Source organism: Erinaceus europaeus, chromosome 8, assembly GCF_950295315.1.
Source record: "Erinaceus europaeus chromosome 8, mEriEur2.1, whole genome shotgun sequence".
NCBI classification, from domain to species: Eukaryota; Metazoa; Chordata; class Mammalia; order Eulipotyphla; family Erinaceidae; genus Erinaceus; species Erinaceus europaeus.
The window spans coordinates 31545678-31571406 of NC_080169.1; the positions used below are offsets into that span (position 1 = coordinate 31545678).

General features: G+C 37.9%; 1 protein-coding gene across 1 annotated transcript in view; it reads right to left on the reverse strand.

Annotated features, from left to right (window-relative positions):
* The window catches only part of ABCB5 (ATP binding cassette subfamily B member 5), a 138212-nt gene that overhangs the window by 27395 nt on the left and 85088 nt on the right, over positions 1-25729 (reverse strand). The window contains exons 20-22 of the mRNA XM_060196112.1: positions 15480-15683; positions 6977-7077; positions 4991-5131 (exon numbers count right to left, since the gene is read on the reverse strand). Coding sequence (XP_060052095.1) covers positions 4991-5131; positions 6977-7077; positions 15480-15683 — 446 coding nt within the window. The remainder of the gene's footprint in view (positions 1-4990; positions 5132-6976; positions 7078-15479; positions 15684-25729) is intronic.

Sequence of the window (25729 nt, forward strand, 5' to 3'; positions counted from 1 at the left end):
GGCGGTGGTGCAGTAGGTTAAGCACATGTGACGCAAAGCGCAGGGACTGGGGTAAGGATCCCGGTTTGAGCCCCTATCTCCCCACCTGCAGGGGAGTCGTTCACAGGTGGTGAAGCAGGTCTGCAGGTGTCTATCTTTCTCTCCCCTCTCTGTCTTCCCCTCCTCTCTCCATTTCTCTCTGTCCTATCCAACAACAAAGCAACATCAACAATGGCAATAATAATAACCACAACAAGGCTACAACAAAAAGGGGGAAAAATGGCCTCCAGGAGCGGTGGATTCATGATGCAGGCATTGAACCCAGCAATAACCCTGGAGGGAAAAAAAAAAAAGAGAGAGCCAAGAGGTAAGAAGGAGAATAATGTGGCGGAGAAGGTAGTAAGTATTTTGAAGTTAATGTTGTCAAGACTCATAATTGTGGTTTATATATTCATAATGGCAATCAATATCATGCACTATTTTAGAGGATAGGAGAGCATACCCACTCTCTCTAGTAGAATGGGGTTTCTATAATTTGTCAAATTTTGAATACATCTATCTTATTTTACAAGAGAGTTTGCTTCTAGGAAATCACTTGCAAGCAGGTTGCAGTTGGTGAACTGTGACCTGTTGTCTTTTGTTTAGTAAAGATATTTCCTGAAAACTCAGTTAATATTTGATAAATAAATGAATAAGTCATACATCAAAAATGACAGCAGCAACAAAAGCTGGAGAGGCTGTGGGGACAGAGGAACCCTTTTGCATTGCTGCTGGGAATGTAAATTGGTCCAGCCTCTGTGGAGAGCAGTCTGTAAAACTCTCACAAGGCTAGACATATGATCTAGTAATTCCTCTCCTGGGGTTATACCCCAAGGACTCCATAACACCCAACCAAAAAGAGGTGTGTACTCCTATGTTCATAGCAGCACAATTCATAATAGCTAAAACCTGGAAGCAACCCAGGTGCCCAACAACAGATGAGTGGCTGAGAAAGCTGTGGTATATATACACAATGGAATACTATGCAGCTATCAAGAACAATGAACCCACCTTCTCTGACCCATCTTGGACAGAGCTAGAAGGAATTATGTTAAGTGAGCTAAGTCAGAAAGATAACGATGAGCATGGAATGATCCCACTCATCAACAGAAGTTGAGAAAGAAGATCTGAAAGGGAAACTAAAAGCAAGATCTGACTAAATTGAATGTAGGGCACCAGAGTAAAAACCCTGTGGTGAGGGGGAGGGTGGACATTTGGCTTCCTGGGCCGGTAGGGGGTGGGGATGGGTGGGTGGGATGGGACAGTCTTTTGGTGGTGGGAATGGTGTTTAGGTACACTCCTAGTAAAGTGTAGTCATATAAATCACTAGTTAATTAATATGAGGGGGGACATTAATTGTATGTCTCGAAGTTTTTAAAACACAGACTGAGTCTTTTTAATATATAGGCTATGTATTTGATATGCAGACCCTCTCAAAAGCCTAGACCAAGTAGATCAGAGGCAACCAGTGGCACAGCTATTTATAAGATACTGGGTACTATACAGCAAATCCTAACAAAAGGACCTTTCAAAGTTAACCCAATTACCAAATAATGTGATGATAACATTAACTATCCATTGTCTTTTTAACCCTAAGACAGCAGGAACCTCACATCTCCACTATAGAGCCTATATTTCTCCTAGTCCTGGAACCTTAGGATAGGGCCCACTTTCCTGCATGCCTCTCCCAATCCATATCAAATAATATTGCACCTGTCAATCGCAACCTAATCAACGCAACGATTGCCACCTCAACATGCTTCAGCTCAGACTGTGTCCAGAGACTTCGGGTGTGGAATGACAACCCTTCAGCTTCATTACTCGGGTGAGACCTTTCCTTTCATAGTATTTTCTAATTCCATCTCAGGTGGTTCACTTTCTAACAAAGTCCCAAAACTTAGATATAGACCAGGTTCTGTGAGAGAGAGCATACGTTCACATGTATCCATAAACTAGTGCAAAATATATTCCTGAAAGCAGAAGTACACTAGAGTTTGCAGTGAGTACCTCCCCTAACACTTCCTCTCCACTATTCCAACCTTTGGGTCCATGATTACTCAACAATTTGTTTGGCTTTGTATGTTAACTCTCTTTTCAGCCACCAGGTTCCAGATGCCATCAGGATGCCGGCCAGGCTTCCCTGGACTGAAGACTCCACCAATGTGTCCTGGAGCTCAGCTTCCCCAAAGACCCACCCTACTAGGGAAAGAGAGAGGCATACTGGGAGTATGGACTGACTAGTCAACATCCATGTTCAGTGGGGAAGCAATTACAGAAGCCAGACCTTCCACCTTTTGCAACCCACAACGACCCTGGGTCCAGGCTCCCAGAGGGATAGAGAATGGGAAAGCTATCAGGGGAGGATGTGGGATATGGAGATTGGGTGGTGGGAATTGTGTGGAGTTGTACCCCTCCTACCCTATGGTTTTGTTAATTTATCCTTTCTTAATTAAAAAATATGAATAAGTATTCAACCATATAAATGTAATCTAAAAACTATTCCAAGTTTGCCAGGCTAGCTTCGCAGGCGGGAGAGAGAGATGACCAGGGACTCATGGCTGAGTGGTATGCAGTTCAGTCCTTATTCATGTGGAACTCAGCATTATCTACGCTATCTCTAATCACAATCTTGTCCTTATATATCCTGAGGCAGAAGAGTCAGGTCCAAGAGGATGCATGTAGGATAGGGGGTGGGGAGAAGGAAAAAGTGTGCAAAAGAGTGAGGATTAAACCAATGCCCTGGAGGCAGGGCGGTGCTTAGTTAACAGTGGTTATGTAAATAGAATACAGTGTTAAGCAGGGGGGATTAAACCAATGAAACAGACGGGGTTTTAGAAGCAGAATTTAGAAGCATACCAACACAAGTTATTATGAAATTATTTGTTTTCAAATGAATTTTGTTCATTTCTTCAAACCACCATATAAAATACATTAGTCTGAGAATGCTCAAAAGGATATTCCTGTGTCTTAAGAGGGAAGTCACAGAGATGAAATCCTAAGATGTTTGCCAATTAGCAGCATCCTGAGTATAAGCGTACTCTCCCAAGTCATTATTTTGAAAAAGATGATCTTTGCTTTGATGTGCATATTTTAGTGGAGTTACTTAAAAACTAAACTGTTACTTTTTAGAGTAAGCTAGTAAATGAATTTATGTAGCTTTACATATCTAGCAATGACAGTTGTGATGTAAATTAACATGTAAATTAAAATGTTAGGGAGGCTTAGGAAGCTCAAGATAAACACTAAAATTATTTTTTCTTGTCCTCAAGTAAATCAATGCAACCAGTGCCACTATGCCATGTTATGCTGCTACTGCCTTTTCATGTCAAATTATATCCAGAGATGACAAGCCTGAGATATCAATCTTCTAGCTCCAGTGGTCTGATGAGATTTTTTCTAACACTTGGGACTACCTAGTTCCATTTCAAATGAAACACTCTCCAATGAAATTATAGACCCTAGACACAGATTAGGGCCTAGTATACAGGTATCTATAAGTTAGGGACAACTATACCTTGAAATAAAAGGGCTTAGTAGTCCTCTGTGATTAGACTTAGACCTAGTCAAACAGAAAGGCCTAAATAATCCAGTGGAGAAGCAATTACAGAAGCCAGAACTCCCACCTTCTGCACCCTAAACAAGAATTTTGGTCTTTGTCCTCACTGTAGAACAACAATGGTAGAAATTGTCCCACTCTCCAAAGGGAGATTGGGTCAACATACTCTGCCACTCCAGGAAGACTGGTCCAGAAATGAGTGCAGCCTAGAATGTTCCTAGCTATGATCATGAAACACAAGATCAGACTGATACATAGGTTACACAGGCTCCTATGTTAAATATGAATATACATGGGCCATTAGGTCAGATCAATGAGGTTTACAGTTAACAGTATTTATATACTTTTCCCATATTTGAGAGCTTCTCTCTTCCATGATCTAGCTTTCTAGTCCTATTCTCAACTTTGACACCAACTTCCCAGACAATACTTAGCATGTTAGCTGTTGGGTTCAGGCAAAAATTAGTAAAGTCATGGGCTCCTTGGAATATACTTAAAATAGACTTCCTAACTATTTCTTACCTTTAGGTTCCTGATTATTAAACAATTTGTTCTGCTTTATATCTTTTTTTTTTTTTTGCCTCCAGGGTTATTGCTGGGGCTCCATGCCTACACCACCAATCCACTGCTCCTGGAGGCTACCTACCTTTCCCATTTTGATGCCCTTGTTGTTGTGCTCCTTGTAGTTGTCATATTTGGCCACCAAGTTATAGATGCTACCATGACACCAACCTGACACCACCTCCCCAGAACCCTATGCCACTAGGGAGAGACAGAAATGGGCTAGGGGTAGGATTGACCTGTCAACTCCCATGTCTAGAGTTCTACCTTGTGCTTCTATCTTCTACCTTCTGCTGCCCATAAAGATCTTAGGTCCATACTCTCAGAGTGACAAAGAATAAGGAAACTGGGGCCGGGTGGTGGAGCAGCGGATTAAACACACATAGTGCAAAGCACAAGGACCAGCACAAGGACCAGAGAAGGTACCCCTGTTCGAGCCCCAGGCTCCCAATATGCAGGGGGTTGCTTCACAGGCAGTGAAGCAGGTCTGCAGGTATCTATCTTTCTCTTCCCTTCTCTGTCTTCCCTTCCTCTCTCGATTTCTCCCTGTCCTATCCAGCAATAACAACAGCAACAACAAAGGCAACAAAATGGGAAAAATGGCCTCCAGGAGCAGTGGATTCATAGTGCAGGCATGGAGCCCCAGCAATAACCCTGGAGGCAAAAACAACACAAAACAAAAGAATAAGGAGGAGGATGGGATATGGAACTCTGGTGGTGGGAATTATGCTCCTCTTATCTCACCATTTTGTTAACCATTATTAAATCACTAATAAAAAAAAAAGAACTAGACATCTTTTCAGTTTACCTGAGTACATAATCTACCTATTAAGTTTATATTTTTGCACAACTCACATGAACATGCCTTCTGGGGTCATTCGTCCAGCTTGAATTAAATAGGCTCCAAATCGAAACCCTGCTGCATAGGCAAAATATACAAAAGCATGGCTGAATGCATAACAAATTCCAATGATCTGTGCTTTCTTCAAGGTATTTCTGAAATGCACAACATTTATTAAATAGTGCTATGAGGTTCACGGCAAGTCATTTTAAATAGAGTAATGAATATAAGAGATAAGAAATTTTGCTATTTGGGGTAAACATTTTTCTAAGGATTAAAAATAAAATCATTAAAAATTATTGAGGCTCACAGAGAAAGCATAAAATATAATGAATTTCCCTTATACATTTGCATGTAAAATTCTCTTAAACATTTGCATGTAAAATATATTTTGAAATGAATGGTCAAAATTTATGAAGGGGAAGCTAATAAAATATTTAAGGAGGTTAGGTTTATTAGTAATTAGAGAGATTTTCTGTTGTTGCCTTGCACTAACAGAATAAACAGTGAAAATTAATGAGTGATGCCAACCACAAATATGAAAGCAAAAGAACAAAAGCTATTTGTCTGACAAAGAAATAGATTGAACATTACCATGTAAATGTGATAAGGTGGGCTCATTCACTGATTATATTTATGTGTATATCTTTTTTTATTGGGGGATTAATGTTTATAGTTGACAGTAAAATACAGCAGCTTGCACACACATAACATTTTTCCACATAACAATTCAACCCCCTCAGGTCCTCCTCTGCCATCATGTTCCACTAAACACTTCCCCAACCCCACCCCACCCCAGTCTTTGGTGCAATACATCATATTGTGTATATCTTGTTTTAAAATGTGAACTAATTCTCTATAAAGGGTGGAACAGGCTTATTTCATTCTCTTTTTAAAATATTTTTTTATTATCTTTATTCATTTATTGGATAGAAACTGTCAGAAATCCAGAGGGAAGGAGATAGATATATAGATAGACGAGATAGAGAGAGAGAGAGAGAGAGAGACACCTGTGGCACAACTTCACCACTCGCAAAGCTATCCCCCTTCAGGTGGGAACTGGAAGCTTGGACCAGGTCCTTGCGTACTGTAACATGTATGCTCAACCAAGTATACTACCACCAAGCCCCCAGGCTTATTTCATTCTCATTATGTTATCTCCTCAATCTTATTTCAGGCAAATAAAAAAAAAAAAAAGCACTTAGTGGCAGATCATTCATAGTAATGTGGGAGGACCCAAAATATAAAATATTTATTCTATCTGTGCTTTGAATCATTTTCTAGTATCCTTCTGTTGAAGTCATATGAAAATTATGGTATGACATTATTAGAAAAGATTGAAGGGATGGGGAGATGGCTCACCCAGTAGAGTGCAAAATCCACCATTTTTTAGAACCCATAAGAGAGCCTGGGGAAGTTTCATTAGTGGTGGAGCAATGTTGCAGTTCCTCTCTTCTCTTGTTCTCTCTCATCCTCTATATCTCATCCTCTCTATAAAAAAAAATCTAAAAAAAAAACTTTTAAAAAGGAGTCCTGGGAGTCGGGCTGTAGCGCAGCGGGTTAAGCGCAGGTGGTGTAAAGTACAAGGACCGGCATAAGGATCCCGGTTCGAACCCCGGCTCCCCACCTGCAGGGGAGTCGCTTCACAGGCGGTGAAGCAGGTCTGCAGGTGTCTATCTTTCTCTCCCCCTCTCTGTCTTCCACTCCTCTCTCCATTTCTCTCTGTCCTATCCAACAACGACAACAACAGTAATAACTACAACAATAAAACAACAAGGGCAACAAAAGGGAATAAATAAATAAAATAAATATTTTAAAAAAAAAAAGGAGTCCTCCAGGAGTAGAGTTATTGTTCAGGCTCAGAGTCCCAGCAACTATCCTGGTGGTAAATAAAATGAAGAACAAATGAATTGGTAGATAAACAACTGCAGTTACTCAGGAATACTGCTTTTCATGGAGACAAACTATAGTTAATGGTGTCAGAATGGATATACACTTACCTGTGTTGTGTCTGAAGAGTCTCTTCATACATTTGCTCAAAGGCTTTTTCTCTTGTTAATGATACTATAGTACGTATATTCTCCACAGCTTCAGTTGCTATCTTATAAAAATAGAGCAATACAATACAGAAATAAAATTAGTAATAGTTGAACTTTTCCTGATTATGAAATCTAGTCACTAATACTGGGGAAATATTAGTATATGCGGTGACTCAGTTTTTCTTTGATTTTTCTTTTCTTTCTTTCTAATTTTTTAATTTATTTATATTTATTTTCCCTTTTGTTGCCCTTGTTGTTTTATTGTTGTAGTTATTATTGTTATTGTTATTGATGTTGTTGTTAGATAGGACAGAGAGAAGTGGAGAGAGGAAGGGAAGACAGAGGGGGAGAGAAAGATAGACACCTGCAGACCTGCTTCATGGCTTGTGAAGCGACTCCCCTGCAGGTGGGGAGCCAGGGGCTTGAACCAGGATCCTTAAGCCAGTCCTTGCACTTTGTGCCACATGCATTTAACCCATTGCGCTACCACCTGACTCCCTTCTTTGATTTTTCTTTCCCCAAATAATATAGGAAAAACATTTTAGAATAGTAGGTGGAAATAAAGTTTTTTTTTGAAGAGATTTATTTAATTGACTCATATAAGTTTTGCACCCTTCAAGTCTTTATGGAATTTCAACTTACACTGGATTCATAGGCAAAGAGATCAAACATTAGTTAGCAATATGTTTGGATACAATCATACAAAAGAGCTGTCACACAAATTACAAGGTAATGCAATAGGAATATAGTAGAGAGAGTGTCAAATTAATAATTATTTTATTCTAAAACAGAAGTGTACATAGCAACCAAGAAAACTCAGAAGCATTATAGTACAGTATCATAGAGATGGCTATAAATCTTCTATAGGATATAGTCATTTCTCTCTCTGGTGTCTGTAAGTTAAAAAGATATTTAATTCAAACATTATTAAGGCTGTATTTATATAGCTTTCAAAATGAATGAGTAATTTGCATGGAACTCATAAGTAGAAAAGACCTTTTTCTTAGGACAAGAAAAATACATACCAATGTCAAAGAAATTCTTCCTGTTCTCACATTCTGTTTCCAGACTAGAAGAGTACATACATTAGAGATAGAGGAAGACTATCTGTATTATTTGGTGAATATAGGAAAAACTAGATTCTTAGACAATGGCCAAGTCACCTGAATTCTCTCTCAATTTTGATGTTGTTATAATTTTTTTTTTTTTTTGAAATTAAGGTGTTGCACATTTACTATTTTACCACACCTGGGATGACTTTTTCATTTTGACAGACAGATAGATAGACAGACAGACAGACACAGACAGACAGACAGACAGAAGTAAGATAGAGAAAAACAGCACAGTATGGAATTTTGCCCAGTTATATGACACACCCATGTGGTGTCAGGTCTCAAACTTTGAAAACACATATATGTTACTCTGTAAGCTCTCTCTGCCCTTAAAATTTTAATTTTAAAGTAAACTGAGGGAATTGGGCGGTAGCGCAGTGGGTTAAGAGCACGTGGGACAAAGTGCAAGTATCATTGTAAGGATCCCAGTTCCAGCCCCTAGCTCCTCACCTGCAGGGGGGTCCCTTCACAGGTGGTGAAGCAGGTCTGCAGGTGTCTATCTTTCTCCTCCCCTTTCTGTCTTTCCCTCCTCTCTCGATTTCTCTTTGTCCTATCTAACAACAATGACATCAATAACAACAACAATAACTACAAAAACAATAAATAAAAAAAAAAACAAGGGCAACTAAAGGGAAAACAAATAAATAAACAATAAACTAAAAAGAAAATAACCTCAATTTGTAATAGCCTGTAGTATGAAAAAAAATGTGGGCAAGAATGACAATACTTTGAGGGGGAAATATTGAACAAACACCATTATGATAGAAAAAAAAAAGGAGCATGGCCATGGAGTGGCAGTCTCTTAAAGACCACTCCCTCAATCAATTGGATATAACAAATAAGAAAACAAAAACACCTGAAACCTCACAGCATTACAACTGGAACTTCTGAAGAAATTCACTAAGCCACAAGTGGACACAGGTGCATGTGGAAAAGTGTGCTGGAGAAACTCTCAGGATAAAAACAGCTTGAACTAGGAGCCTGCAGCCAGAAGTTGGCACCATTTGGGTAGCTACAAAGCAGAACACACAGACTTGGCCTCAAGAAAGTGGGAAACCTAAAACTCAGTCAAAAACTCAGACTGCCCAGGTTGTCATAGTAGACTTGCAGAGGTCAGAACACAGACTGAAACCAGTAGCAAGAACCTATTTTGTTATAAAGGTGTCTTAAGACAGAATCTCCTCTTTATCTACCATGACATATAAACATATAAACAACCACAGTATGACCTGCTAGCTGGACAGCAGAAATCACATTTAGCCAAAATGTGTGAACAGACTTTAACTCTTCAAACTCACAAAGATTTGGAAAAAAAAAGTCTGAATTTGAATTCAGAAAAATCATTATAAAAGCAATTCAAGAATCCAACCACAACATATAGACACAAATTCAAGAACTTAAAGATCATTTCTCCACAGGTTGGGAGTATGGATCAATCTGCCAATGCCCACGTCCAGTGGAGAAGCAATTACAGAAGCCAGACCCTCCAACTTCTGCACCCCATAATGATCCTTGGTCCATACTCCCAAAGGGATAAAAAAAAAAATTAGGAAAGTTTTCAATGGAGGGGATGGGATGTAGAACTCTGGTGGGGGAATTGTGTGGAATTGTACCCCTCTTAAGTAATGGACATGTTGATCATAATCAAGTCAATCATAGTAAAAAATATCATTTCTCCAAAGAGTTATGGAACACATAAAGAAAACTGTAAACAGGGGTGTTGGGCAGTAGTGCAGCGGGTTAAGCGCAGATGGCACAAAGCACAAGGACAGGCATAAGGATCCCAGTTCAAGCTCCCGGCCCCCCACCTGCAGGGGAGTCACTTCACAGGCTATGAAGCAGGTCGGGAGGTGTCTATCTTTCTCTCCCCTTCTCTGTCTTCCCCTCCTCTCTCCATTTCTCTCTGTCCTATCCAACAATGAACAACATCAACAACAAAAATAATAATCACAACAAGGGTACAACAACAAGGGTAACAAAAGGGAGGAAAAAGGCCTCTAGGAGTAGTGAATTCATGGTGCAGGCACTGAACCTCAGCAATAACCCTGGAGGCAAAAAAGAAAGAAAGAAAGAATGAAAGAAAGAAAGAAAGAAAGAAAGAAAGAAAGAAAGAAAGAAAGAAAGAAAGAAAGAGAACTTTAAACAGAGCTGCCAGATGTGAAGAACACCTTGGATGGAGTTAAGGCTTATGTAAGATTCCTAGTAAGAACAAATCAGCTTGAGGAAAGAATATCAGAACTAGAAGGGAAAACCACCACACTCTGAATTCAAAAGGTGTTGGAGAGGAAAGGTCTATAAAATATAAAGCATTTCTCTGTAAAAACATAGACTCCACCATAAAAACAAACATGAAAGTTATTGGGATACCTGAGGACAAAGAGAGGGAAGGAAGAGCAAATAATATATTCAAAGAAATCATAGCAGAAAAATTTCTACAGCTGTGCAACATTTAAAACAGATACCCAGGAAGCTAAATGAACACTCAAGTTCTTGAATCCAAAATGGCCAGCACCATGACACATTATAGTAAAACTACCCAAAAGCAAGAATAAGGGAAAAATATTCAAGGCTGCTAGCAAAAGGAAGAATCTGGCATACATAGTTAGAACCAGCGAACTTTAATCAGATTTCTCCTCACAAACCCTAGAAGAAAGGAGGGAGTGGAATGACATATTCAAAATATTATAAGATAAGAATTGCTCGGGAGTAGAAAGCATAATGGTTATGCAAAGAGATTCTTATTCCAAAGTCTCAGTTTCAGTGCTTTGGTTAAAAAAAAAAAGAAAAGAAACAACTTTATTAGTTTTCCCCTGAGTGTGACATCTGATATGCAGGTGAATCTAAGTTATTGTCTGGGGAGATGATGTCATGGCTGGAAAAAGGGCTAGAAAGCTGGATCAGGGAAGAGAGTAGCTCCCAAATATGGGAAAAGTATATGAATATTGTTGACTGTAAACCCCATTGACTGAATATGGATCTGGGGTCCATATTCAGCTTAGGAGGCTATGCAACCTCTACATCCCTGTAGGTCCGAATTCACATTCTATGGTCATGAGTAGGAACATTCTGAGTTGCACCAATTTCAGGACCCATCTTCTTCATGTGTTAGACAGAGTATGTTATCCAGCTCCCTTTCAGAGGATGGAACATCTCTACTATTGTTGATCCACATGGAGGGCAAGGTCCTATGGGGGTTCCCAAAGGGGTCCATTATGTTATTTCTGATGGAGATGACCAGTGACAATGGAGAGAGGGATCTATTTGAGGTCTAGGCCCATCCTGTCTGTGTGGGAATCTCAGGACTCCCAGACTATGGCCTCAGGGGTGGCCTGATAGTGACCTAAAGAGTCATCATTAAAGTATGCCAGTCTCTTGCCCTTATTCAGCTTTTGTAGGCTCTTTGGAATGTGCCTAAAATAGATCTACTAGTTATTTACAAAATGGATACCCCAAATATTCATCTGCAATATTCCAGATTTTAGGCTCATGATTAGCCAACAATTTATATGGCTTTATATGTTAACTCCTTTTCAGCCACCAGGTTCCAGATACTACCATGATGCCAACCGGACTTCCCTGGGTAGAGGACCCTAACAATGTGTTCTGGAGTTCCGCTTCCCCAGAGCCCTGTCCCACTGGGGAAAGAGAGAGACAGGCTGGGGGCATGGATCAACCTGTCAATGTCCACGTTCAGCGGGGAAACAATTACAGAAGCCAGACCTTACACCTTCTGCACCACATAAAGACCCTGGGTCCATACTCCCACGGGGTTAAAGAATAGGAAAGCTGGGAGTCAGGGGGATGGGGAGGGTAGCTGCAGAGGGTTAAGCGCATGTGGTGCAAAGTGCAAGGACCTGCATACAGATCCGGGTTTGAGCCCGGGGTTCCTCACTCCTCACAAGTGGTGAAGCAGGTCTGCAGGTATCTCTCTTTCTCTCCCTCTTGCTGTCTTCCCCTCCTCTCTCCATCTCTCTCTGGTCTATCCAACAATGACATCAAAAACAACAACAATAATAATTACAACAATAATAAAAAAACAAGGGCAACAAAAGGGAAAAAAATTTAAAAAAAAGAATAGAAAAGCTATTAGGGAAGGGGTGGGTTACAGAGCTCTGGTGGTAGGAACTGTAACCCTCTTATCCTATGGTTTTGTCAGTGTTCCCATTTTATAAATAAATAAATAAAAAGAAAGATAAGAATTGCCATTTATGAGTATTCTATACTGGCAAATCATCCTTCAAGTATGAGGGGGAAGTAAAAAATCTTCCCAAACATACAGAAACTGAAGAAATTCACCATCACCAATTCTCCCTTGTATGACTGAAAGGAGACCTATATGAAAAGAAGCAAAGGAATTCCAACTCTAAATGATGTGATTAGTGGTAAAGTAGAACCAGGAACACAAACAACAATAGGAAAAAACAAAGCCAAGTTCATCATAAATATTGTAAGTCAGACACAATGCTCATGGTAACCTAAAGATGTTTCAAGGAAATTGTGCAACTTGTTCAGAAATTTGTACAAACAAAACACCACAAACTGCCAAAGCACCCCGGAGAAAAAAAGGATATATTTGGAGGTATCATGTTCCTCAACTTCAGTTTATAATACAAAGCAGTAGTGATTTAAACATTGTGGCCTTGTAATAAAAATGGAGCTATCATATAAAGTCCATATTGGATCAATGGAACAAAATAAAAAACCCAGATAGCTATCCAATATATGACAAAATGGTCCAAAACCACTCAATAGGAAAAAAATGGTTCTCTCAACAAATAGTGCTGAGAAAACTGAGTATCCACATGTAGAAAAGGGAAACTAGGCCTCCACTTAACACTATGAACCAAAATTAGATCAAGAGGGATCAAACCTGGATATTAGACCAGAAACTCTAAAATCCCAATATTTGCATCATCTTGGATAGAACCTGAATGAATAGTGCTGGGTGGGGCCAGTCAGGAAAAGAGAGATGAATCCTGGATGACCTCACTTGTAGGTGGCACTTGGAACAAAAAGGGAAAACAAAGGGTGAAAGTTGGACTGGGTGAGGTGTACTGCACCACAGCAAAGGACTATGGGAAGGAGTTGAAGAGGGAGGCCAGGGGTTGGGGTCATAAGTTGGAGGTCAGAGTTTTTTGCAGACTTCTATTATGAGGAGCTAGAAATTATGCTCATGTGCAGATAACTATGCTATAAGCTATAACAGCCCAATAAAGTAGAAAAACAAACATTTGTGAAAAAATTTCCATAGAGAAAGGAATAATATCTTTGCAGGACCTCAGAAAATTGTCATTTTCCTTTTTTACTAATATGGTCATTTTGAATATGAAAACAAAATATTTGATGATTTGTCCAAATCTACACATGTACCCTAAGATGAAAAAAAAAACAATGCATTTAACTGGTTCATATTTTAAGTTGTTGCTTTGTTAATTAATTGATTAAAAAAACTGTATAGTCTGAAGTTACATGACATAAAAAGGAAATGTTAGGGGATAGGGAGGTGGCTCAGTGATAAAAGTAAACACATTGCATATGTGAGGCCCAAAACTTGATTACTGGCATCAGTAAAAAAAAAAAAAGAGGAAGAAGAAGACCTATGTATGACATAGTTAGCCATATAGAGAGCATACCTTCCATGGGTAAAGCCCTAGAGTTTGAGTCTTCGAACCACATGGGAACACTACTGATGACATTGGGGTAAGTTCCATGAATGTTGGGATAGTGCCATGGTGTCTCTCTTCCCTTTATAACTGTCTCTCTTTAACTGTCTTTAAGATAAAGAATGAAAAGATTGGATTGGAAGGCTGTTCAACTAATAACCCTGGGTTCATTCCCTGATATTGCATTAAAAAAATAAGATGAGTAAAATATATTTAATTTGTAAATTATGATAATTTACACACAAGGAAAGTTAAACGACTATTCACTGTCTCTGAGGTAAATATAAAGACATTCAGTCTGTACTGACCAAGCAAATATTCTATTGGTCCTTGTCTACTACAAGAAAGGTAAAGAAGTCCAAAGATGACCTCAGTCATGTTCCATGAACAATCATATCTCTATAAATATGATAAGACATAAATTATAGAACATAACTAATACTGAATAACATTAAAATTTCAATTACTTTGTTGGGGGAGGGGAATGGCTTATAGAAAGGTTTTTGATATATGGGTATAATTTTTCATATTCCTATGATAGGAGTATGCCAAATACTTTCACCCTCAACTTAGGCCCTTTTCCATCATCATGTAACAGCAATCCAAGGCTCCTTTCACTCCTTCCCTTCACTTACTAACCCCAGAGTTCTTGATTTTGGTGCAATACAGCCTAAAGTCATTGTTATGTCTAGAGGATGTACACTAGTGTGTGCATTTCGAGGTCTTTGAAAATATCATAAGGAGAAGAATGACTTAAAGTTCCAAGTATAGATAACCTAAATAAGAGTCACTTATAGGAGGTAGCTTTTGAAATACTGTCCTGAGAAACAGACTTTGAACACCTCCCAGGGTTAAAGTCAAAAAGAGTAAGGACACCAAAACAAAACTACTTATAGTCTAATGGTAGTCATTCTGGAAAAGTAAAGTATTCTTTGTGATTAGAATGGGTAAAAGAGGGTTGGACCCTTGAAGGGCATGTTTCCATAAATCTCTAATACAATGATTATTTTTACCAAACCCAAGAAGCTCTAGTATCTCAAAGCATTTCTTAAGGCATTAATTTGTTCATTTTCATCAGAAAAAAAAATCATTCTTTCATCTAAAACACTGTTTTAGACACCATCACTATGAGTCCACAAACAGGTATTCAATAGCCACTAAATTTCCCATTTATTGAAAAAATAGATACCTATAACTGTTCAGGAAAATGGAATTATTCAACAGTCAGAAAATGAGGAATCATGATGTTAGCAAATTTGTCCATGGTATGGTAACAGCAATAATGACACCAGTGCTAGCTATCTTTCAGATACCTTTCTAAGAGTTTTGAGAATGGTAATGTTAAACATGTTGTAGAGTAGAAGAATCTACTCTATAGGTGGATACTGCTATAATGCTACCTTACAGGAGAAAAAATGAGATTGCCTATAATTGATATAACTTGCTCAAATCACACAAGTGACAGAATCTGGATTCTAATTCAGCCAAGTTAACTCCAGAGTATATGGTCTGAGGTCATTCATTTTACTGTAATAAAAAAAAATCTACATCCCATGCTAAAGTGGTATATATACAAATAATTAGTCTACACCACTTTACAGATTCCTAACGACTGATATTAATATGCCATAAAGATGGTAGCACTGTTTTTCCCTTTAAAATGTTATAGTAAGAATAGTCATACTTTACCTTTCCAGCTCTCTTGAGTTCTTGCTTGTCTTTGTTGGCAAATCCAGTAATTGCTGCAGTTTCAATCATTCCTGTCAGAGCAAGTACTGGAGTAAAACTCAGGATCAGGAGTGTCATCTCCCATCCATACATAAAGGAAATGATAACTGATAGTCCCATGTTAGCTGCATTTTGTGTTAAGACACCAACCCTTGAACCTGTTGCCTGTAATCAGATACATTTTCAGGAGAAAAAAAGTTAATTTCACATTGATAAGAAATTTAACTATAGTTTCTTGTAAAACAAGGTAGACTTTCTTAGGCTTATATTTAGATTTTTACTTTGAATTTATACTTAAGTATTAAATAACTCTTATTTTACTCCCCCTACAAAGGAATTATTTAACTTAAATTTTCTACCTCATGCCCAATAACAAGGAATCCAAATGAACTAACTTTTACTTTAGTAGAGGCATGATAGGAGACTGCATAAAAATAAAATAAAAATTATCTAAGATTAAATACCACCTGCTTAAATCAAGGCTTTTATTCTATTTGACAGCTTTCTATCATTTTTACAGGATTTCACTCCCACCCTAATCAAGATTTACTGAAAACTGAAGTTATAAGATTTCTTTTTTCTTCTCAGTGATATTCTTCTTGTATCTCCATTATTCAAAATGCGTAACAACAAAACAATCCACACGTTTGTATATATACATACACAAACACACATGAACTCTTCAATCTTAATCACAGATACACTGGATGATAAAACTGATCTTATAAGTAGCAGAATCAAAGCTAACGTTCAACAAAAAACTAATTAGAACAAAGTCAAGTGAATTTAAGTTAAGCATTTTTCATTATTTAACTATATTTAAAAGTTTTTACATTTGCTAGAAATTTTATGGGGAAATAAAAGTGTTAATTAAAGGTTATTAGTTGTATATTTACACATAACAACATGTATTTAAGTGCAGTGGTTGAAAAAGACCGAGTTATGAATATGAATTCTTTATGAAAAACTTGTATACTCTTTCAGAAACAGTGAAGAGATAATGCCATTTTTTTAGCTTACACATTTAGTAAAATAAAGACTAACTAATCTTCCAACAATATTATAGGATAAAGTGTTTTTATTTTACCTTAATAGAAAATATTGCTCCCCCACACCTATGAACATCTAATCTTTGATAAGGGGGCCCAAAGTATTAAATGGAGGAAGGAGGCTCTCTTCAATAGATAGTGCTGGGAAAACTGGGTTGAAACGTGCAGAAGAATGAAACTGAACCACCTTATCTCACCAGAAACAAAAATCAACTCCAAATGGATCAAGGACATGGATGTTAGACCAGAAACTATCAAATACTTAGAGGAAAACATTGGTGGAATACTTTCCCACCTAAATCTCAAGGACATCTTTGATGAAACAAATCCAACTGCAAGGAAGACTAAAGCAGAAACAAACCAATGGGACTACATTAAATTGAAAAGCTTCTGCACAGCCAAAGAAACTATCACACAAAGAGACCCCTCACAGAATAGGAGATCTTCACATGCCATATATCAGACAAGAGAGTAATCAACAAAATATACAAAGAGCTCAGCAAATATAGCAACAAAAAAGCAAATGACCCCATCTAAAAATGGGCAGAGGATATGAACAAAACATTCACTACAGAAGAGATCCAAGGGAGTCAGGCTGTAGCGCAGTGGTTAAACACAGGTGGTGTAAAGCACAAGGACCCGAGTAAGGATCCCGGTTTGAGCCCTGGCTCCCCACCTGCAAGGGGAGTCGCTTCACAGGTGGTGAAGCAGGTCTGCAGGTGTCTATCTTTCTCTCCCCATCTCTGTCTTCCCCTCCTTTCTCCAATTCTCTCTGTCCTATCCAACACGACAATAATAATAACCACAACAATAAAACAATAAGGGCAACAAAAGGGAATAAATAAATAAATAATTTTTTTTTTTTAAAAAAGAAGAGATCCAAAAGGCTAACAAACACATGAAACATTGCTTCAGGTCCCTGACTGTCAGAGAAATGCAAATAAAGACAGCACTGAGATACCATCTCACCCCTGTGAGAATGGCATACACCAAAAAGGACAACAGCAACAAATGCTGGAGAGGCTGTGGGGACAGAGAAACCCTTCTGCACTGCTGGTGGGAATGTAAATTGGTCCAGCCCCTGTAGAGAGCAGTCTGGAGAATTCACACAAGTCTAGACATGGACCTTCCATATGACCTAGTAATCCCTCTCCTGGGGATATACTCCAAGGATTCCATAATGCCCAACCAAAAAGAAATGTGTACACCTATGTTCATAGTAGCACAATTCATAATAGCTAAAACCTGGAAGCAACCCAGGTGCCCAAGAACTGATGAGTGGCTGAGAAAGCTGTGGTATATATACACAATGGAAAACTATGCAGCTATTAAGAACAATGAACCCACTTTCTCTGATCCATCTTGGATGGAGCTAGAAGGAATTATGTTAAGTGAGCTAAGTCAGAAAGATAAAGATAAATATGGGATGACCCCACTCATCAACAAGTTGAGAAAAAGTAACAGAAAGGGAAACTCAAAACAGCATTTGACTGAATTTGGAGTAGGGCACCAAAGTAAAAACCCTGGGGTGAGTGTGAGGGTGGATGTTAGGCTTCACTGGGAGGGTGGGGGGGAGGGTTGAGGGAGGGTAGGGGAGGTGGGATGGGAGACAGTCTTTTGGTGGTGGGAATAATGTTTATGTGCACTCCTATTAATTTGTAGTCATATATTCAATTAATATGAAAGGGGACAAATTGATTGAATATCTCAAACTTTTTAAATCACAGACTGAGTGTTTTTAGGCTAAGTCTTTGATATGTTGGTTCTCTTAAAAGCTTAGACCAGGGAAAACAGAAGTAACCGGTGGCACAGCTATATACAAATAATGTCAAAGGACATAAATTATGGTGATGTTGTGTATGATACAGCAAATCTTAACAAAGGGATATTTCAAAGTTAACCCAATTGCCAAATAATGTGATTATAGCAATAACTATCTATTGTCTTCTTAAACCCTAAGACAGCAGGAACTTCCCACTTCCTCTTTAGAGCCTATATTTCCCTGAGTCCTGGAACCTCTAGGGTGGGACTCACTTTCCTGCATGCTTCTCTCAATTCATACCAAATGATATTGCATTCGCCGATCCCAACCTAATCAATGCAATGAGTACCACCTCAGCATGCTTCACTTCAGACTGTGTCCAGAGACGTCAGGCATGGAATGTCAACCCTTCACCCTCACTACTCAGATGAGACCTTTCCTTTTTTTTATAGTATTCTCAAATTCCATTACAGGAGGTTCACTTCGTAACAAAATCCCAAAACCTAGATATAGAACAGGACCCATAAGATAGAGCATAAGTTCACATGTATCCATAAATTAGGGCAAAATATATACCTGAAAGCAAAAATACACAATAGTCTGTAATGAGTCAATGTAAAGTTCATAATGAAATAGTGTCTACTTAGACTTAGATACCCTCCTCACCTACTTCCTATTACAGTTCTCTCACTCACTCCAAAGCTAACCTCATCAAAGCAAGGACTGCAAAAGCTGAGTAAGGACAAGAGACTGATATACTTTAACAATGACTCTTTAGTCACTATCAGGCCACTCCATCAGCTAGGGCCCTATTCAGGGAGTCTTGAGATTCCCAAACAGACATGATGGGCCTAGAGCTCGAATAAATCCCTCTCCCTCTCTCCATTATTACTGGTCATTCCTAGCAGGAACAACACAACAAACCCCTTTGTGGGCCCCCATAGGACCTTGCCCTCTACTTGGATCAACAATGGTAGAGAATGTTCCATCCTCAGAAGGGATGTTGGACAACATACTCTATGCTACACCTGAGGAAGATGGGTCCTGATATTGGGGCAGCTTGGAACGTTGCTACTGATGATCACAGAATGTGAGTTCAGCTCTACAGGGATGCAGAGGTCACATATTCTCCTAAGCTGAATATGGACCCCAGATCACTTCAAATCAATGGATAACTTGCCATATTCTTTGTAAGTAGAAGTTAAAAGAAGTCCTTGTTCCCTGGATTACTTGGGAAGAAGAGGCTGGTCTGCCATTCCAGCATGTGTAATGTGTAATTCCCTCTTAAAATCATCATCAGGAAATTAATATCATATACAACTACCATCTAATTCTCAGTTAAGTTTTGCTAGTATCTTAATAATATCTTTATTTCTGCTTCTATCTCACTGGATGTGACAGAGAGAAATGGACAGAGCAGGGACAGACAGAAAGGGAGAAGAGAAAGACACCTGCAGACCTGCTTCACCACTCATGAAGTGTCCTCCCTGCAGGTAGGAAGCAGGAACTCAAACCCTGGTCCTACCCATGATAATATGTGCACTTATCCAGGTGTGCCACTGTCCAGCACCCTTAATAATATCTTTATAGCAAAAGTGACTCAATTCAGAATCATACATTCTACATAACTACATCTCCTAAACTCCTCTAATTTGGAAAATTATTTGTTCTTTAAGTTCATAATTTTGACTTTTTTGTTTAATGTTATCACTTATTTTGTAGAATGCCTCTCATAACTTATTTTGTAGAATGCCTCTCTTATCTTATATTTCCTTATCATTAGATTCAGGCTGTCTTTGGTAGCATTGCGACAGGAGTGGTGCTGTGGTCTTATCATACACTATCAGATAGCCCACAAGTATAGTTTGTTCTATTACTGATATTGTTGATGTCTATTACTTAAGATAGTGTTTTCTATGCTTCACTACAAATTTCTTATTTTTCTTCATAATTAATGTTTTGAAGGGAAGTACTATGAAGCTCCTTTTAAAACTTCAATTAAGGGGTTGGGTGGTAGCACACCTGGTTGAGGACACATTTTATCATATGCAAGGATCTGGGGTTTACCGTGAAAAGGGGGGAAGCTTCATGAGCAGTGCTTCAGGCCGCTCTTTCTCTATTTATTTTATGCTATTTTCTGATCCATACTCATATTCTTGATAGATATTGTCTGATTGCTTCCTTAAAGGATAATATCAATTTTCACTATACTAAATCCAGATTAGTATCATCATTAAAGCAACAACAGTAAAAGACTCCCTCCCCTCCAGGACTCTATTAAAAAAAAAAAACCCTAATCTTTTGTTAGTTCAGATTTAAGACTGCATTTGGTAATGATCCATTACTGCTCAATTCCCCACTAGACCACCAAAGATAATGCCAAAAAATAATGTTCATAGCAGCACAATTTGTAATAGCCAAAAATCTGAAACAATCCTGGTGCCCAACAACAGATGAGTGGCTGAAAAAATTGTGGTATATATACACAATGGAATACTACTCAGCTATTAAGAACAATGAACTCACCTTCTTCTACCCATCTTGGACAAAACTAGAAGGAATTATGTTAAGTGAGATAAATTAGAAAGATAAAGACAAGTTGGGATGATCCCACTAATAAACAGAAATTGAGAAAGAACAGAAAGGGAAAAGCAAAGCAGAATTTGACTGAGTTTGGAGTATTGCAGTAAAGTAAAAAACCTGCGTGGGGTGAGGGGGGGGGGATAGATTTTCAGTTCCACTGTAGGGTTCCACTGTATGGGTAGTGACACAGACCTTTGGTTATAGGAGTGGTGTTAATATATGCTCCTCTTAACATATAGTCTTATAAATCACTATTTAATCAATATAAGAGGGGAAAAATAGACTGAATGTCTTGAGCCTTTTAATGCACAAACTTTGGTTCTGAGTATGTATTCCTTCAATCTAAGCACTTAAGGTTTCAAATTAGTAAACTGATTGAATTTTAACACTGGACTTAAATTGTCAATGCATTTCTAATAACAACTTTTTTTGGAGCCTAAGGCATGAGAGTCCGTTTGCATAACCATTATGCTATCTACCCCCTAATAACTTTTTTTTAAAATATTAAATCACCTATAATCTCAAGAACAGGGAGACCAGAAGCAGTCAGTCTTGTCTGTATATAAAATACAGCTATTTGTAAATAGCATTAAATGACATAAATCATGGTAAGGTCTTGTAAGGTACAGCAAGTCCTAACCATGTGATGTTCAAAGTAAATAAAGTTCCCAAATAACTTGATAATAATAATAATAATAATAATCTACTGCCTTCTTAAACTATAAGACAGCAAGTAAACTTCCTCATTCTCTATAAAACCCATATTTCTCTCAGTTCTGGAACATCTGGGTTTTTTTTTTTTCCTTTCAGGCTTCTCTTGATCCAAACCATTTAATATTGCCTCTGCTGATCTCAATCAAATCAATACAACCAGTGTCATCTCAACATGTTTCACTTTGGTCTGTGCCCAGAGATGCCAGGTCTGGGATGTTAAGCCTCCAACTTCAATACTCTGCCACTAAGTTGCAGATGCTACCATGATGCCAACCTGATTTTCTTGGGCAGATGAACTCACCAATGTGTCCTGGAACCCACCTACCCAAAATCCTAGCCCACTAGGGAAAGACAGAAACAGGGCTGGGGATATGGATCAACCTGTCAATGCCCATGTCCAGTGGAAAAGCAATTACAGATGCCAAACCATCCACGACTCACTAGTAGCATCTTTGCTGCAGGTGGGGAGCAGGGGGCTTGAACCTGGGTTCTTAAGCAACTCCTTATTCCTAGTACTATGTGCCTCACTGCCTCGCCCCATATTAGGATTTTTTCTAATGCAGTATGTTATATTGCTTTGCATTAGGAAAGTAAAAACTACACAAAGTAATTTGCACTTGCTTATTCTTGCTCATTCAGAATACTTGGGTTATGCATTCTGTCTTAATCTACTGCCTTTTAAAAAGCTCTAGTTTAAGGTGGTGGTTGGTGGCAGGGGTGGGGGGAAGGATTGAAAGAAGAGGAAAAAAGGACATTCAGACATTGCAGTGGGTGTAGGTTTGACTTAGAGGGGAGGAAAGGGCAGGACCATGGAAGAAATGGACAAATACATATAAATATAGACAGTTATAGAAATAATAGTCAATCCATGTCTGTGGCCTTGGGAGGGCTATAAAGTTTCCAGTGAAGGGAATGGGGACTTGGAACTCTGGTGGTGGGAACAGTGTGGAATCATAACCCTGTTGTCTTATAATTTTGTAAATAAATATTAAATCACAAATAAAAAAGTGCATGCTTGTCTATTTGGCATTATAGTTTAACTTATCACAAACTTTGTAACACATCTAGTTAATGCAGCCAAGGATAGGCCACAACCCCTGATTTTTGGTGATGGTGGTGGGATAAAAAAGATCTATATATATATTTATTCTGCTCTAGGAAGAATTAATAGAAAATAATAGACATTTGAACTTGAAAAATGCTACAAGAAATGAAAGAAAATGGAAAATAATACTAAAGCCCTAGAAAATAGTGTAATTTGAAAAGAATTTACAAAAAGACAGGTTTTCTTTCCTTTTGAAAATCAAGAACAGAAAGTGATAATTAAATATTTCTTCACACAGAAATTACTTTTGAATTATTTTTTGTATCTAAGTTACTATGCTAATTGGGGGTAAAACAACTTTGATAATAAAATTAAAGGTTACAAAGAGGTATGACTAGCATAGTTAAAAAGTGGAAGGAAACTCAGCATATTATTAAAGAAATTTTATGTAGTTAACTTTCTGTTTGTGGTAAACATGAATTACCAAGAAATGGATTTATCCTCTAATCTAAAACAAAATAAAAATAGGCATACTACATGAGCAAATTGTTTTATTGGGGACTTGAACCCAGATTTTTACACATGACAACATGTATACTGTACTCAGCCCTGAATAATTTTTTTTTTCACAATACCTGATCTAAGACAACTAGGATGGAGATGGCAAAGTGACTCCTATGATTAGCCCAGCTTACTCCCTTAAAAAAGCTACCAGAGTGTAGTAGAAAGCATGGGTTAGGACAGGGCTAAACAAACTGAGCTGTGTAGACAATGCTCAGAGACAGCGACATTTTTGGAATATAGAAATTTTCATCATAGAACAGCAGAGAAATAAACAGGTATATTTGGATATCTGTACAGGGTCTGTCTTGAGTATTCAAGTAAGTAGTACATATGAGATGCCTGGGAATAATGTCACACTAGTCAAAATAGAAATCCTAGTATTGGGACTGGATGGTGGCACACCTGGCTGAGTGTACACACTACAGTGCACGAAGATCCAGGTTCGAGTTCCTGGTCACCACCTGCAGGAGTGGTGAAGCAAATACTGAATGTGTCTGCCTATCTCCCTCTATCTCCCCATTCTTCTCAATTTCTTTCTGTCTGTATCCAATAATTAATAAATAAATAAGAAAAAGGAAAAAGAATTAAAAAAAAGAAAACCTAGTATTCACAGGAACTGACTGGGTTGTATAGAAGGGTTTTCCTCCATAGTAGGATCTAGTACTACCTAATTTTAAAATAAAGACCCAAAAGAGTAAAAAAAAAAAATCATAGGTAATTTAACTACATCCCAGAATACAATTTGAAAATATTTATAAAAACATAAAGATGCACAATATTAAAAAATGTCAAATTCACATGTGGCATCCTGTCAATAATTAGCAGGTATGCAAAAAAGCATAAAAGGAGACCGAGAATGAGTATAAAAAACAATCAATATAAGGGCCAGGAGGTTGTGCACCTAGTTACTTGCACACTTTACCATATGCAAGGATTGGGGCTCAATACGCCACTCCCCACCTACAGGAGGGAAACTTCTCAAGAGGTGAAGCAAATACTGCAGGTGTCTTTCTTTCTCTCTCTATCTTCCCTTTCAATTTCTCTCTGTCCTATCAAATAAAGGAGGGAGAGGGAAAGGAGGAGGGAGTGGCTGTCAGGATCAGTGGAACAATTGTACAGGTACCAAGCCCCAGTGTTAACCCTGGTAGCAATAAAACAAAAACAAAAACAAAACAAACAAACAAAAAACAAACACAAAGCCAATCAATTCACCAATCAATTCAAAGTGACCTAAGATTAAAAACCAAGTTATGTGGTCCCTGAGTTGGTGCAGTGGATAAGGCACTGGAATCTCAAGCATGATGTCATGAGTTCAATTAATAAATAAATAAAATCTTCAAAAAAACAAGTTATTACAAAATGGCATTAAAAGATACTATCACTATAAATAGAATTTATAAATTTATAAATTAAGGAACAAGGACCACATTAAAAAGATGTATCAAAATTCTAGAAAATTTCAGTGTTTATAAAGTTTTATTGAAACAGTCACATTTATCCATTGTCTATATATGTCTTGAATTGTAATGATGTTAGAAATCCAAACATGTCATTCTCATCACTTTGCACTGCTTCTCAGTATGATACGAATCTGTGATGCAGTTACAATCTGACAGCATGGTATTGTTGTACGGTAACACTTCATCCTAGTTTTAAAATTATCACTGTATACCTATCAGCTAAAAAGCAAAAAGAGAACTGGTTTTGAATATTATGCTATTAAGGCACAGTGGACTGTAAATTACTCTGAATAGATGGCCTTGTGTTGTATTTATTATCCCATGACACTATAGACATTATATGGTACTAGAAATGCACAAAATAGGTCAATATTAACAGACTAAACACTCAAAAGAATATTTCAAAGCTGTACTTATGTGACTGTAAAATATCTCTAATTCATACGAAAAGAACATTCAAAATTTAAAGAATTTTAAACAAAAGAGCACATATTAATGTAATTGTTTACAAACATAATAAAGCGAAAACAAAGTTGAAACTGTATAAAACATACATAAACTCTGGAACAATCTTTGTTATAACTGAAAAATAAAAATTTGGATCAAACACTTAGAATATTAATAAAATAAATTTTTTAAAAAAGAAGGAAAATTGTTGGGAATCTTGTTCTTACTTATGTTGAGCAAAATGGATTATGGGACATGAATGTAATTAGCATATGTGTGACGTTCTCCTGACATCAAGTCAAAAGCATAAGACAGACATATGAAAACTCATCAGGGATTGTGTGTTTAGGAAGTTATTTAAATAAGTGTCTGTCAGAAAGGAAAAGAGAACAATTTCTGACAGACACTTATTTAAATAACTTCCTAAACACACATACAGGCCCATATGTGTTGAAGCTGAACACTGGTAAACAATACTTAAGAGTTGATTATGGTCCATGCCATGGCTAGCCAATCTTTTCCTCTGCTTATTTTGCTACCATAGTTCTTATGCACCTAAATAAACCAGCGCTGTCACGGTGGGTTAA